The sequence below is a fragment of the Sarcophilus harrisii genome, chromosome 3 (genome assembly GCF_902635505.1).
Source record: "Sarcophilus harrisii chromosome 3, mSarHar1.11, whole genome shotgun sequence".
Lineage (NCBI taxonomy): Eukaryota > Metazoa > Chordata > Mammalia > Dasyuromorphia > Dasyuridae > Sarcophilus > Sarcophilus harrisii.
Window position 1 is genome coordinate 522066883 of NC_045428.1, and position 16145 is coordinate 522083027.

General features: G+C 38.8%; 1 protein-coding gene across 1 annotated transcript in view; it reads right to left on the reverse strand.

Moving 5' to 3' along the window:
• Positions 1-7368, reverse strand: part of KPNA3 (karyopherin subunit alpha 3) — a 112916-nt gene extending 105548 nt beyond the window's left edge. The window contains exon 1 of the mRNA XM_031961951.1: positions 7238-7368. Within this exon, the coding sequence (XP_031817811.1) occupies positions 7238-7306 (69 nt within the window). The 5' untranslated portion in view covers positions 7307-7368. The remainder of the gene's footprint in view (positions 1-7237) is intronic.
• Between the last annotated feature and the right edge of the window lie 8777 nt (positions 7369-16145).

Here is a 16145-nt window from a genome sequence, read left to right on the forward strand (position 1 = left end):
GGAATAATGTAAAAGCTAAAATATATAGTGGAAAGACACTGGACATAGAAAAATTAAGTCAGAAGTCTGATATAATAGGTCTAGGAAAGAATAGATGAGAGTCTAAACCAATATAAGAGTGGGGGAAAAAAAAAGGAGGATTAATTGGAAAACTTAAAAATCCTAAATTGTTTTATTTTTATTTAGAGAGTGACTCAGAACCACCACAAGGATCTAAATAATATGAGAAGATCCTTCTGAAGATATACAAGTGTGGAAACTAAAATAGAGGGGTTAGATGATTATCAAAGTTACAATTTAGGCAACTCCAATAGAAAAAAAAAAACAAACTTCTGCTCATTTGAGAAAGCTTTGCAGACAACTAAGCACATGCACAAAAGGCATCCGGATTATTTATAAATAAGTTAATACTTATTAGAAACTAACAAACAGTATCAAATACCTATTTTTTTTCAACCCAAACAGGATTGTAAAGAATTCAAAAAGGAAATTCTCTTATATGATACTGATTGGCTAAATACTTGCATTTCCTCAAAAAAGTGATTTTCAACCATATTTAATGTAGAGTTAAAATTTTTATTTAAAGAACTCACACTAAAATATATTCAATCCCTCAGGATCTCCTTTCTGGTTTGTCCAACAAAATCTTTCCTATCCAATCTCCTAGTTGCTATTCCTAACTTTAGCAAGATCATAGAATCACAGATTAAAAACTGGAAGAGAATTAAGAAATCAGTGTTCACTTTACAAATAAATTAACTGGGGTCAGAGAAATTATGTGATTTGACCAAGGTCATACAAATAGTAAATAGCAAAGTTAGGAATCAAACCCAGGTCTGACACCAAATCCACTCTTTCCACGGCATACTTTACCACCAATTGATCTTTAACTCTTCTATCCCTTCATTACATACACATTTACAAGTACATCTATGTATGTAAAGATAGATTACATAATATGAATGCATTATCATGTAAATTCTACTTCTAGCATCCCATCTCCATCTCTTCCTTTTTAATACTACAGTTACTAGAATGTGGTTCACAACATAGCATTTTCACTCTTTTTGTTGTTGCTTGCATTTTATTTTGCTGCTGCTTTTTTTTTTTACTGGTTTGATATGATTTTTCTTGTGCAGCACAATAATTGTATAGATATGTATGCATACAATAGATTTAACATATTTCTACCATGTCTAACATACATTAGACTACGTGCCATCTAGGGCAGGACGTGGGGGAAAGGGAGGGAAAATTGGAACACAAGGTTTTCCAAGGGCTAATGTTGAAGAATTGTCCATGCATGTTTTTTTGGGGGGGGGGGGGGGAAGCTTTAATTAAAAAAAAAAAAAAAAAACTACAGTTACCAAAATAAGCATAGGCCTTCATTGTCATATGCCCTGTCTTTTCCAATAGCCTAATATCCAATCTTCCTGTCTTTATCCTGTCTTCTAATCCCTCCTTCACAGTTGCTTGATTAATCTTCTTTATTTAGAGATCTGGCTATGTCACTCCCTTTCTCAAAATTCTGCAATAGTTCTCTATTGTTTACTAAATAGTCATTTAGTGTGTGGTACAGTGGTGTTAAAAAGAAACAGATCCTTGCAAACTACATATTTACTTAGAAAACCACAAATTAACATTATATTGTATTGTATTTTATTCATTTTGTTAAACATTTCTCAATTACATTTTAATCTAGTTCAGAACTCCAGAATGTTACACCACTTGCAGCCATGTGCCCCAAATTTGACACTTTTGGTATAGAAGACAGAGGTACTAGAATTAAGTCAAGAAAAATTGTGTTTAAATCCTGCAATGTTACCACTTAATAGTTCCTGTAAGTAAGAATTCACTTAACATTTCTGATGTTTGTAAAATGAAGAAAATAGGGGATTGGGTCTTATGTCATTTCTCACCTGTCTGAGCTACTTGGGGATTTCACCATGCAAATAAGCTTATCATTGGGGAAAACCTTACTCTGCAAGATCCAACCAGCCTCATTAAAACCCTCTGCCCCTGACTGGAGAGTCAAACCAATGAACTCCAAAACCTTTCTTAAAAAATGGTACTTGGGACTCATTTCCCACTAGGCTCTACTACTTTGAAACTTTTCTGACTCTTCCCCCATGCTTCTTCTATATGGAGTACCTTCTCTTCTTCCCTCTTTTCAGCTTTGTCTTCTCCTTTTAGACTGCAAACTCCTTGGGTGAAGGGACTGCCCTTCTAATGCTTACTTTAGCATAAAGCGCATAACAAGAACTTGAAACATGTTTAGTGACTAATAAACAATAACTAAAAGGGACTTCCCAGCAGTCCAAAATTAAAAATTCCATCTCATCATCAGATGAGATTAACTCAGACCCAAAAAGCATGCCTTAGTGTCACAAAGCTATTAATTAGCAAAGCTAGGGATCAAACTCAGGTTCTGTGACTCCAAATTCATTGCTCTTTCCACTACAAGATGATATTCCTGTTTGAAGTAGCTATCTCATTGGGTGGTTGTTTGGCTCAAATGAAATCACACATGACTTCCAAATAACTCTATATACCAGAGGTATCAAACTCAAATAGTCGCATACTGACTTGGAAAAACTACAAATTAACATTATCTACAATGTACTGCATGTTTATTCATTTTGTTAAGTATTTTCCCAATGACATTTTAATCTGATGGTTCAGCCTCACTTTGGATTTTGGTGACCACTTTCTGACTTACAGATTAAAATCTCTTGCTTCTCTACTTTTATCTAACTGGAATAATTACTATCCTTCACACACAACTTTATTTTCTTGGTTCTGACTCTGATTATAAAGCAAAGTCTTTATTGATTATAACACCCTCCAACATGCTTACTAAAAATCCTACCCATTCTTTAAAGTTAGCTCAAAGGCTAGCTCTGTCATGGAAACTTCTTTGAACCCCCTTTGAGTAATGTTATCTCTTCCTCAGTCCTCACAGAGCCCTTTTTCTGGTACCGCTTATGAGATGTCACATGATAACTCAAATTTATACAATGTTTTGTGGTTTCTAAAGTTATTAATGTGTATGGGAATTCATTCATCAGACTATAATTTCTATAAGGGTAAGGATGCCTTGGGAAAATACTGCATCTCCTCCCTCACCTAGCACGATGCTCTGCCTGTACAAAACACTCCTATGTTGATATACAAAAACAAACATTTTATATATACACAATATATATATGTATACATGTACACTCATAGTAAAGTCTACTCCTTGTCCAGCTCCTATGCTCTGCCAGATCTCAAAATTTTTGTTTGATGACCTCCTTCACAGCAACACTGTTGTAACCAATTCTAAAAATTATTAAGTTCTGTCTTGCCAAATGTTATGTTCATGTCACCCTTTCCTTAGAATTCTGAAATTAATCAATCATTAAGCATTTATTAAATAACTACTATGTGCAATGCATACTGGGCTATATGCTAGGCATAAAAAGACAAAAAAACCAAAAGGATTCTAAACCTAAGGACATTACATTCTATTGGGGACTACATGCTTTATAAAGAAGTAAATAAAGGACAGGCGGCGAGGTGGCACAGTGGATAGTGTCTCAGGCCTGGAGTAGGCAAGTTCCAGAGGTCAAATCTGGACTCAGATACTTATTAGCTGAGTGATCCCGAGCAAGTCATTTAAACTTGTTTGCCTCTGTTTCTTCAACTGCAAAATGAACTGGAGAAGGATTTCTGCCAACAAAACTCTAAATGCGATTACAAAGAGTCCAAGACTGAAATGCTTGAACAAATAAAGGACATAATTAAAAAGAAATAAAGAGGGGAACCTAACAATTGAAGAAGTCAGGAAAGCTACTCAAGATGAGCCTTCAAGAGTAGAGAAGGGGCAGCTAGGTGGCACAGTGGATAGAGCACCAGCCCTGAAGTTAGGAGGACTGAGTCTGAGTTCAAATATGACTTCAGACATTCAACACTTCCTAACTGTGTGACCCTGGGAAAGTCACTTAACCCCAATTGCCTCAGTTTAAAAAAAAAAAAAAAAAAAAAAGAGGAAGAACATTTCAGGCATTTGGAATGCCTTCAGGTAGGAAGAAGTGAAATTGATTATGCAACCCATTTAGGCTGAAACAGTTAAAGAATGAGAGTTTGTATGTAATTAGCCCAGGCAAAAGCCATGAAGGGCTTTAAATGCCAAAAAGAGTATGTATCTATAATACTTTCTTTTAGAACTCCCTACTAAAACAAAGCTTTAATCTTAGTATAATACCCATCCTCATGTTACAGACAAGATTCCCATCTCCATTGCTTTTTTGTCCTTGCATTCTAACTTGTTTGAATCTTTACTCTAAATCAATGCCTTTTTTATATTATTCCCCCTAAGCTTATAATGTCCTTCCTGGAAAATGCACCAAGCTTCTTCTCTTCCTTCCAAAGACCTATTAGAATTAAAATCCTTCTTTGAAGCCATTCCTGACTGGATAGATATGAAATGTTTTTCTCCTAAATCTTACCTCACACTCAATCCCCTAGCACAATTGTATGCTTATGGAAAATTGTATTTTATATGACGGTCCCTTCTATCTTGACTTACATAATTTTTATTATGTTTGATTTATTCTTTGTTCTGCATTATAAACTTCTAAAAAGAAGGAATGGTAGTTAATATTAGTTTGCACAGTACCCAGCACTCTACATAAAATTTTAATATTATATGACTATGAGAACTATATACCTTGGTGTGATTTGAAGGATAGGCTACCACATAAGTAACCACAAGTCTCCATTTCTAGCCCTAATTTTGTCATTGACTAACTTGATCTGGGTTTTGGGGATAGAGAAGGGGATGTCTTACAACGATTGACAAAAATAAATGAGTAAAAATTTACAAAACAATTACCAAGCACCTCTAGTGTGAAGCCCTATGAGAAGATCTTGGAGATGCAAATAAAAATAATGCAGAAAGATAATACACATATGTGAAATATAACTAGGAAAAGGAGTTTTGGTGTGTAGAATCATAGCAACTATGACTGGAGCCACAGGGCAGTCAAATCTCACAATCCATAAGTAACAGTAGTACTGACTGAGAAGGGAATGGTCTCTGGAGATCTATCCTGGAAGGTACTGTTCTAGCTGGTGGGGAAGGAGAAGAGGACAGGATAGTATGGCAAGAGGCAAGCTGTTTGGCAGTGAATGGCTTTTCTATGCCTAAATTTGCCAATTTTTAACAAAATGAAGGCTAATTATTATTCTCCTGGAATATTGTTTTAGGTCAGAAAATTTACTACTATTCATCCTTTTAAGATGCCCATGAAAACATATAACTGCCTATATTTAAAAGGCAGAAACTGATGTCAGGAGCAACAAACATTTAGTAAAATACATTTATAATGCATATGGAATAATAGTTACAGGGATATTAAAACAAAGAAAAGGAAGGGGGAAAAAGTCATAAAAGACAAAACTCTGCTCAAGCATTCTAGGGAGCAAGGTAAGTTTACCCTACCTCCCAGGGGAACATGGACGATTCTGCTTTTTTACATTTTCTAATATAGGAAGGCTGCAGCAGGTGGAAGGCCTATGTTGCAAATAATCCTTCACTGAACCCAAAAGCTCAATCACTGAGTAGGCCAGGAAAAATCAATTTCCTGCTTTCAGAATTTCATTTTTTAATGGGTCTTAAGATTCAGGACAGATGTCTTGTAATGGGAAATACAGTAAAGGCTAGGACATACAGAGAAAACTCAGTTTTCTCCTTCATGAAATGAAAGCTCCCCAGCAATCAGTTATTTTCAAAAATATATGTTCTGAAATGCTTCCAGATTTTGTCAGTGTAACTTTGGGCTTTTGATAACTACTATGTGTCTGTTTAAATAATCATGAATTTTCCTTTATAGAAAAATTACTTCAATCAATTTTCATTTGCAAAACATAGAATCCTTAGCATATTATTTCAAACCTACAAAGCATTTCCTCCAAAAGAGGATGGGGATGAAACTGAGGCAGGCTGTGGGTTCATAACACTCTACACCCACAATATGTGTGTTTATGCATAAATATACACATTTTCATATGTACATGTACATAGACCTCGACCAATGGATACAGATTAAATTTATACATTCTACTGCCATGCTTTCAACAGCGGCACAGAGACCCCTAGCGCTGCTTAGGATGAGCCGAGCTTGAGAGTAGTACCTGCTCATGTCACCTTAATGAAACAATGGCAAGATACCTAGGGACCACACTGAATGTTTACACTCTTGCCACACACACACACACACACACACACAAAATCACTACCTTATGGTCGGAGCCAGAGGCGAACGGATAGAAATGGCCTGACGACATTTCGATAAAAATAAATGCTTTCCAGAAATGATCGATCGCGTCATGCACGCCTCATATACTCCAAGAATGTAAAGGAAACCCGGAGGAAGTCATGGAAAGGACACCCTCCCTTTTTTCCTCCCCGAGCAAGAACACAATGGATCACAAACTATTGTCCAAATGCCAAGTGAGAGGGGATCGGGAGCAGAAAGAATCTCACACGGCAGGCAGGGGGCGAGGAAAGGGGTCCTAGCGTATCCCCGACGCCCCCCTCCTCCGCCCGGCGCGAGTCAGTTACCGGGCCTTGGCCCTAGCCGAGCCCGGCTCGGGCCGCTCTCCCCCGCCCGGTCCCTCGCCGCTCCCCCCGGGCAGAAGGGACCGCGAGGAGCCCGAGCCCCATGTGGAGCCGCTCCCCCAGCGCGGCAGGAAGGCGGCCTCTCGGGTGCCCGGCGGCTGTGCGGGGCGGCCGAGGCGGCTTGGCAGGAGCGGGGAGCCAGCCGGGATAGGCGAGGAGGAGGCGACGGCATCCCCCGCTCGCTCTCGCCGGCCGGCCGGCCCCCGGCGACGCCTCGCTGCCGAACATTCCTCGATCGCCTCCACCAGGCCGCGCCCGCATGACGGAGGAGAAAACCCCCCAAGCCTCTGCCCCCGTCTCCCTCGCCGGCCGGTGCTTCGGCGAGGCGGAGAGGGGAAGCGGGCCGGGGCGGCCTCGGCCGCGCCACCCCCCCTCGCTCCGCTTCCTCGCAGCCGCCCCACGTTCCTCCCTGCCTCGCCGCCGTCGCCTCCCGCTGAGGAGAGGGAGACGGCGGCGGCTTCGGCGGCCACCTCCACACCGCAAACCGGCGAGAGCCAGCTCCACCGCCCGCCGCGAGCGGCCAGGCCCCAACCCCTCGGCCGCCGGCGGCGGCGGCGGCGGCACGACACTCACTTCCACATCGCGGCCCTTATTCTTGAAGCTCTTAATGCGATGGTTCTCCAAGCCGGCGTTTTCGGCCATGGCTCTGCGCTGCTCCGGCGGCGGCTACTCCTCCTGCTGCGGCGGCGGCGGCGGCGACTCTCCGGCGCGGGAGGGGGAGGGCTGGGGTTGGGGGGAAGGGTGAGAGAGGGAGGGAGAGCCAGGGAAGGGGAAAAGGAGGAGGGGGGGCACGTTCCGTGACGCCTCTGAACGCTAGGGGAGGCGTGGGGCCGGTAGCGAGGTGGGGGTGGGGCGGGGGCGGGAGAGAGGGGGAGGATGGAATCTAGGAGGGGCACGAGCTGGGAGAGGGCTCCTACCCATGTGACGCCCGGATGGAAATGCTACTGCTGGCGGCTTGGGCTGCGAAGTGCGCGGGTTCCTAGGGTGACACACCAGAGCAACCTCCCACTCCCCCTTGTCGCCTCGGGGCTGCAGCTTATTTGCATAACATGGAGCTGGGCCCAACGGCTTTTCCTCCGAGCACGCCGGAGGGAAGGCGCAGGACTACAATCCCCGACATGCCCGGCTCTGAGCGAGAGCTATATTCCACCGCTAGGAAGAGAAAGTGGTGAATGCCGGGATCCTTGGGCGCGCGTGCGTGCGCCATCCGCCCTCAGGGCTCCACCCCAGAGGCCGCCTCAGGGAGGGGCTTCCCGGGGAGAATACCTTGCGGGCCTAACATCTGCCTCCATAATTATAATTTCATAAATGGACGGGATTTCTCTGCCTCCTCAGCCGTAACTGGATCGCGTCTAGGGCCCTGTTTTGTGTACTGTATCTCGCTGCATTTACAGCCCCCTGCTCCCCCGCCACCAATACGTACATCTTCCCCCTCCCCGGGAGGGGATGAGAATGGGGGAGGGAACCATTCGCACAGGTGACCCTGGCTCTTCCCTACTTTCTAACAATTCTTCTTCTTCCCTTCCTAAGCCTGATCCCCAGTGAGCCGTGTTGGAAAAACCAGGAGAATTTTATTCAGTGACATTTGCTATAGGAACTGTCTTTTGCCTCTTTTTTGTATTCCCAGCTCCTAGCACGGCGCCTAGCTCGCGGCTGGTGCGTAATAAATGTTTATTGAAATGAATTGAACTGCTATGGAGATCCTTCCAGAAGCGGACGCGCCGAGTTCACTCCCCTGGGGAGAGGGAAGGGAAGGGGTGTGTTGGCCGAAGGAGCCCCCCCCCCAAAATTAAGTCAAGGAAATGGACCGGGTGGGCTTCCTTAGAACAGAGAGGAAAAGGGATTGCACTAGTTCGTAGATTCTGTCTGAGCTGAAAAAAAACACATTTAATCCTTCCCCTTCGTTTTACAGGTAAGGAAGTTAATACAAAGGGAGTGGGTGGCAGAGTTGGAGAGAGTAAAAGAAGTGATGGAGAATCACGGGATTAGAAGAAATACCTGCACAAGTGATTCAGACCAACCTGGTATTTCTAGGATGGAAGCATATCATAAAGTGAAATGACTGAGTGTTTTTCTAGGAAAGTGAAGGATGGAGAAAGGCGTGTCTGAAGATTATTTTTAAATCGTGTGAGAGGTTAAGTGAAGTCTATGGGGTTTTGAAGGAAAATATGTACTACCGGTAGCCAAGGATTCAGGGGACCCATAAACTGACAGTTCAATCTTTGAGACCTCCTTCAAAAGAAATCAATTTCCCTTTCAGCTCATTATTGCCACTGCCTTGCTTCCTCCGAGAAATCTCCGAATATAACTTTTATATAATTAATGTCTAAGTTTCCACAAGTGCAGGTAACAGGGTCCCCAATTCCCCTAAACGTTCTAGAAATATCAGGATAGAAGCCAACCCCCACAGAAAATACAGAAGAGAAAAAAAGATTCTCAGAAGCCCATAAACAGAGAAAACTGACAAGACATTCATAGTAACTCTTAAAAAATCAACACAATTGTCTTTTCTGATAGGTCCATTGTGGTTCAGTAGTAAATGATCTTTTGCTTGCTGCAACCAAGGTTGAGATCTGCCAAGATAACAGCCACCGTCTACTTCTCCAGCAACATGCCCGAGGCCACAAAGACTCCAGATCAAAGGTACAATGGCGCTTCCCACTGGTCAGGTATCTTGGTTTCCTTTTGTCTACAGGCTCTCCCAATGGAATAAAAATTCTTCAACAGCTCTTTGCCCCAAAGACTAAGAAGCAGCTCCATGCATTGCAGATTACTTTATCAATAGCTTTTATTCTTTGGTGAGATTGCTAAACTTTTACCTTTAACCAAAGACTGTTTCAGAATCTTTGTGGATTGAACCAGAACACCTTACAGCCCTTGCAGACCTCAAGAGAGCATTACTATTGGTTTTAACCTTGGGACTTTAAAATTACAGTAAGCCTTTTTCTCTTTTTGTTGATGAGCAAAAAGGGATGGCCCCCGGGTCCTTAATCCCTTGGCCCCTCTCCTTGCTCCGTGGCATATCATTCTACACAGCAGACAACTCTAGCAATAGCTTGCTGCTTTTTAGTGGAAAAGGTATATGATTTAGCATTAGAACCTCCATTTGTAATAGCCGATGATGTTGAAATCTCAATTTCAAGCATTTTCAAATTAGAAATTTACTAGAGATGAAATGACTTTATTGAAAAAAGAAAAAAATGACTTTAGAGAAGCTCTCTGTTCTTACTCTGGTCACTTTACTCCATGACATTCTAAGTTCAAGAGATCTTCTCCATGACTGCTCTCCTCTTATGGATATGGCTGAAAAGTCCTGTAATGACCTTTTGTATACCCGTCTACAAAATCCTGATCTTGATTTAAACTTGGATGGCTCCTCTTTCATGAGGAATTGCAGTAGGCACTCCCATGCTCTCTCACTATTATGGAACAGATGAAATCTAAAATAACTAAAGAAACAAATGTTTGAGCTTCTGAGCACATTAATTTATTAAGCAATCCATGCCAATTGCATAATAAATTGGGAGTAGGCTTCCTCAACTTGTCTTTGACTCCAAATATAGGGGGAGATAGATTTTTATGCTTTAAAAAAGAACAATAACCTAGGATACATGATTAGGTATTCTGAGTTCTAATGAGGATGAGAATGAATGAAGAGGTACACTTACCTTAAATCAGAAAAAGATGTGTCCCATTTTCCTTCTTGCAAGCATCTGTATTCAATCAAAGAAACAAGAAAACAGCAACTAATTGACCAGTTTAAGATAAGATAAGGGCCAGTTTGACCAGTTTTTAGATAAGACATAAGGGCTGCTGGAGATAAATAATTACAGAATACTCCTTGCATAGATATTTGGATCTGATGGGGTCCTTAGTTAAATGTCTCTAAGCAACAGATAGAAAGATCTAACTTCCTAGCCATTTAGGGATAGGTTCAAACAATACAATAATGTTTTCTCATAGCTTCCATACCTGAGTAAAATTTTCTCACAATACAGAAATTGTATTGGACCCATACTTGAATAGAAAGGGAACTAAACTAGATCCAGGACTGAATCATAAGTTGTCAGGTTTAGTTTCCATAATTCCCTCTTTTGATTCATGAAGAATGGGCCATTCTACACTTCCTGTGGATCATTTATCTATAAGCCAAATCTGTAAGGTTTTTCATATATTCATAATCAGAATTATATAAGTTAGACTCCAGATCAAACTACTTAGATGGCTCATAGAGGATTAATTTTAAGAGTGGAGATTTACATGTCACCAAGATAACCAAGAAAATTCAGCATAAATACCATGATACAAAAAAGTTGAAATAATGCAATAATATTGATGTAGCTAACATCAAGTCTCTTTGTATCCTAGTGATGGCTCCTAATATCCATTTAATCATTTCATCTTGTCTTCAATCGTAGATGTCCCTTGTAATTGTTTGGTCCTTGGAAATATTTTTTCTTGCACATTCTAGAATAGGCCTTATTCTCAGGGCAGTTCTAAAAAGGGTTTGCTTCTGGAGTTCATTGCAGAAATTCCTAGATAATTCTGCTAAAATCTTCTGGTAACAAACCGTACCACAATTTAGTAAAATCTCTTAAGTTTGGTTTTCCAATAACTAGTTTATATAATGAAAACCAGCTCAAACCTTATGGTTCTGGTTCTATGAACAACAGAGCTATAAGAAGAACATCAAATTTGGAACCCATAATTCACCTGAGACGCTAGAAATTTTCAGTTTTTATATACCACTTACCATTTTTATCTTGACCTCAACTCTACATCCAATATAAGAATCTTAAAAAAAAAAATCATAAGGATATGGCTTTTAAAATTATCTTTTTGTCTTTTAAAATTATCAGACAAATACTTTAAAATGGGAAAATGATTTCATTCTCTTTACATGTAAAATCTTTAATTTTAAGAACTTATTATTGAAACATGAAGCCTAAATTTCCCATTAGAAACATTTGGAAAGTACTGACCCTGAAGTCAAGAAGACTTACTTGAGCTCAAATACAGCCTCAAATATTTACACAAATATTTGTTGTGTGACCCTGGGCAAGTCACTTAACCCCAATTGCCATAAAAAAAGGAGACAAAACATTTGAAAGCCAATCAAATGTATGTATATAATTTTTAGAGAAAACAATCTAATCTCGTTTTCTCATCTTTTATTATTTAATTAGAAAACTTTTATATGTTTTTCTTGTTACTTTGTCTAATTCCCCCTTTAGGAGGATATCATCTTATATTATAATTGAACTCTGAATACAGATTAAAATTGTAAGATTTTTCATACTTTACATACTATTATAGTAACTCAGAGTTGTGCCAGTATCAATCTATTAATTATTTGATTTAATTTTGTATTTACAAAACTTCTACTATTCACCTGCCCTAATTATAGAAATTTGTCCTGAAAGGAAAAGGTGTAATGGGCTGAAGCGCAAGTTGATGCACTGAGGTCCCAAGCACGTGAGGCTAACTAGCAATTGGACAATACTCTATTAATATATGCTTGGAGAAAGAATGGCCACGCCCACTCTGTGCAAGTTTTGATGTGTTGTATAGGAAATGATGGGAGATCACATAGATATAGGGAGCTCTTGCAGCTTTGTCCTTGGCTTCTGCCTCTGCTTTCTTCAGTCTCCAGCCAGCACCAAGGTAGAAGATACGATGAATCTTTCTTGCCTTAAAGATAGGGCTTGTAGGCTTTCTTCCAGAGTGTTCTGTCTCCTAAGTCCCACAAGAAAAACTAACTCGAGCTCCAAGAGCGCGAATTTGGTGGGTGGAGTGAGAGAGGTAGAGGCACTGCTGTCAGGAGTCGTGGTGGGACTGCTCTCACTTCCTATCGCCATTCCCCCTTCACCTCCACAAAGAATAAAGCTCAAGGATTTTCCCTTATTCTGATTCCGGCTGATTTTAATATACTCTGGCTGCTAATGAGATAGTCACAAAAAGGAATTTTTAATTTTATATTGTAACAATGTCAAGATTCATCCCTTCAAGGACACACCGACATACTGTAATGGGAAAAATTCGATTAACTCTTTGATTCTAGGCATGAATCATATTTGACAACCAATTAGATAGTAAAACTCCACATTATTTACAAGGTATTAGGTGGGGAAATTTCCTTTTCAGAAAGGAAATAGCACAATGGGGAAATTAAGTGAAGAGGCTCCTATCAGGATACACCAAGTCTTTCTCTTAATTTTTTTTTTTTGACTATAGCAATTCTTAAAGACTATGACACATGCCATTTTCTATTATTGGCTTAATGATAACTCAGACAACCATCCCTGTAATCAAAACTCAGAACAATGGTAAATTATATTTTCAAGAGTTTTTACCTCAAATAGCAAAATTTCACTGATCATAACTTAAAGCTTGAATATTATTAGTTTCTCATGATTCCCCAACACTTATACATCATTTATTCTTTGCTTATAAATTAAAACTAACCATATTCTAGGGATTCAGAACACAATAAGTACCTGATAAGTCATATTAGTGTATAGAAATGATGTTTCTTAGTGCTATATTCTCAAACTTTAGGACTTTAGATTTTGCAACATATAGGCAATAGAGCTGATAAGATCTTATGACTCTTCATGAATACAAAATTTCAAGAGATCTCACAGATAAAGATATCTTAGAGGGTTTATATAACTTTCCCCCCAAATAGCAAATTATTATTATTATTATTATTATTATCATCATCATCATCTTCAGTTTTAAAACAAAATATATCCCATTAAATGATGAACAATTTCAAATATCTATTTTTATCATATTCTTTCAATAGCTTAGTTTAAAAGGGAAGTTATTTGTCTAACATTTCTGATACAATGGTTCCTCAGATTTTACAACATAAGAAAATGTTTTAGAAACATAATAATAATACCTAATATTATGTGTTTAAAACACGAAGTAAGACTTATTACCAGTCAGATGATGTCAATTCAATCTAATACATTTCCAAATTATTTTACCTAAAAATCATTCATTTTATCACCTTTGTCATTTTAGAGTAATCAATCACATGTAAAACCTCCTATAAAGTTAAGTGTGGAGCTATTACATTCAATTAAAGAAATAGTAAAAATAATAACAATAATCAACATTTATATAGTGCTTACCATATGCCAAACACTGGGTTGACCACTTCGTAATCATATTATATCATTTGATCCTCACAACAACTCTAAGAAATAGGTACCATTATTATTTCCTCTTTACAGATCAGGAAGCTGAGGTGAACAGAGGTAGGATAACTTACTTAAGATCACACAGCTAATACATTTGGGAGACCTGAGTTTAAGTCAGGTTTCTCTTAATTTTTGCAGGTTGTGTGTGTGTATGTGTGTGTGTGTGTGTATGTGTATGACATTTGATGCTACAATTAATAGAACACATTTCACCACATCATAATTTAGTTACATGGTAAATCTCAGCCAAATCAAATCTGTATTTACAACCACAAAAATCAAAATTTCCATTTTTCAGGGTTATTAGATACTTATGCTTTAAAATTTAGGCTAGAGGTAACCATTAGCTCATTTTCAAAGGTTTGTGGTAGCACTTTTACCTTTTCATAAACTTTTTATTTTTTTCTTTCAAATGTCACCCAAAGAGTTGAATCCATTCCTTTCATGTTCGTAACCTAGACCTACCCACTCTTTCCCAAAGTTTTTCAATTTCAGCCCTGTAAGAAAGAGGGGGAAAGGCTCGAAGTGACAGTCTCAGATTTCCATACTCTTGTTTTGGAGCTCACAAAATCCAGATTGGAGAATGTGCCGTCAAAATAGTCTTTGATTATCTTTCCTAATCATGTCCCAAACTATATAAATATTATCTTTATTCCATAGAATTTCTCTTTGTAATGTAGCATGAAAATTTATACAATAATTAATTACAATACTGTTGCTTTTTTTGTGTTCTTAAGAGCTTACAAATACATTGTTTCTATGTTCTTTGATTACATTTCTTCTGATTTAACTAAATAATCTTGTATAAAGCTTTAAAAATTCTACTTTCCCTTCCCAAAAGGCATATTCCTGATCACCCCTCTCCCTTCCTGCTATTGTGAATATTTATCCATGGGGTAGGCAGTCCCTCTTCATGGACCCTCTTCATTTTAGATTGCCCTTTCCATTCCTTAATTACATTTTACTCATTTTTAAGTAGCTCTCTGATTTAAACAAGCTTTTCCCTTTTTCATGGTCAAAGAGTTAATAAGAAATGGCTATTAAGTTCCTGATAAATTTTAAAATGCAAGCCTTTCTTTACTTTGGGATCACTTTCAAACTATTCATCTTTCATTACCTAAAACAATAGGTCTATCAAACTTGATCTAGATGCTTTACTTCTAAAACTTTCACATAATTTAATTCATATCTTTCCTTAAAACAAATTATATAGAGTGGCACCCTAACACTTACAAAGATATTTCAGCATATGTAAAGCTTCTGATAAGTGCCTTATTGGATAGGACAAAGAGAAGGGAGTGAGCTCTTGGAATTATCCAAAATCCCAGGAATTCTTCCCTGCAATCTTAAAAAAAAAATATCTCCAAACTCCTTAATGATTAATCTTCAATTTTCTTAATTTCCAAACCTCCAAAATCTGCAAAAATGGTTTTAGCAGATATAATTTGGAATCTGGTTCATTTATAATGCCACAAATTCTTACAAGTCAGGAAAAAGTTTTTCTTTCTTTGATTATCTCACTTTGTCTCTGTAATCTCAATATGGCTAAGGTTGAAATGACACAAACTATCTTTCAGAGTTTGCTTTTTCTTTTTAATTTAATCTCTTGATGAAAGCCTGAAGTGTAAATCTGGGTTGTTTCTTTGCCACCTAACCTCAGCATTCAGGTTGTTAAGTTACCATGCTTATTGAAGTATGCTGTCTTAATGATAGGCAAAGTACAATTGTTTATTCAGACTCCTGCTATGCTTTTAGAGTCTGCTATGCTATCAGGTTACCATGGTTAAAAAGAAGGTTTCTGACATCTATTAGCAAGGTCATTGCTAATTCTTCCTCTTACATCTTAAAGCTAAAATACAGACTGGAGAAATCCACAAGTAGTTCAGACTGGTCTTTTGGACTTTTTCATTACATGACTTGCAGACTAGTGACAAAATCTATATCAAGAACTTGGAGCAAACCAGCAGGACTCAGTCTATCTGGGAAGGGCCATTCCAGGTTCTGCTGACCCCTCCAACTGCCATCAAGTTCAGAAAAAAGGACTCTAGGATTCACTGCTTTGACATAAAATTGATACTATATTCTAATACATAATGCTTCTGTCTTCTGACTCTGGTTATCCAACATTTACTTTAGCAAAGTAGGAGTCAAAGGAACTTGTACTTTCTTCCTTGTTTGAACCACTACTAACATAAAACTTTATTAGTGGCAAAGTTTGTTTATCCTAACTTTTAATGAGCATATACTTCAGTTTTACGTACCATCTTAAT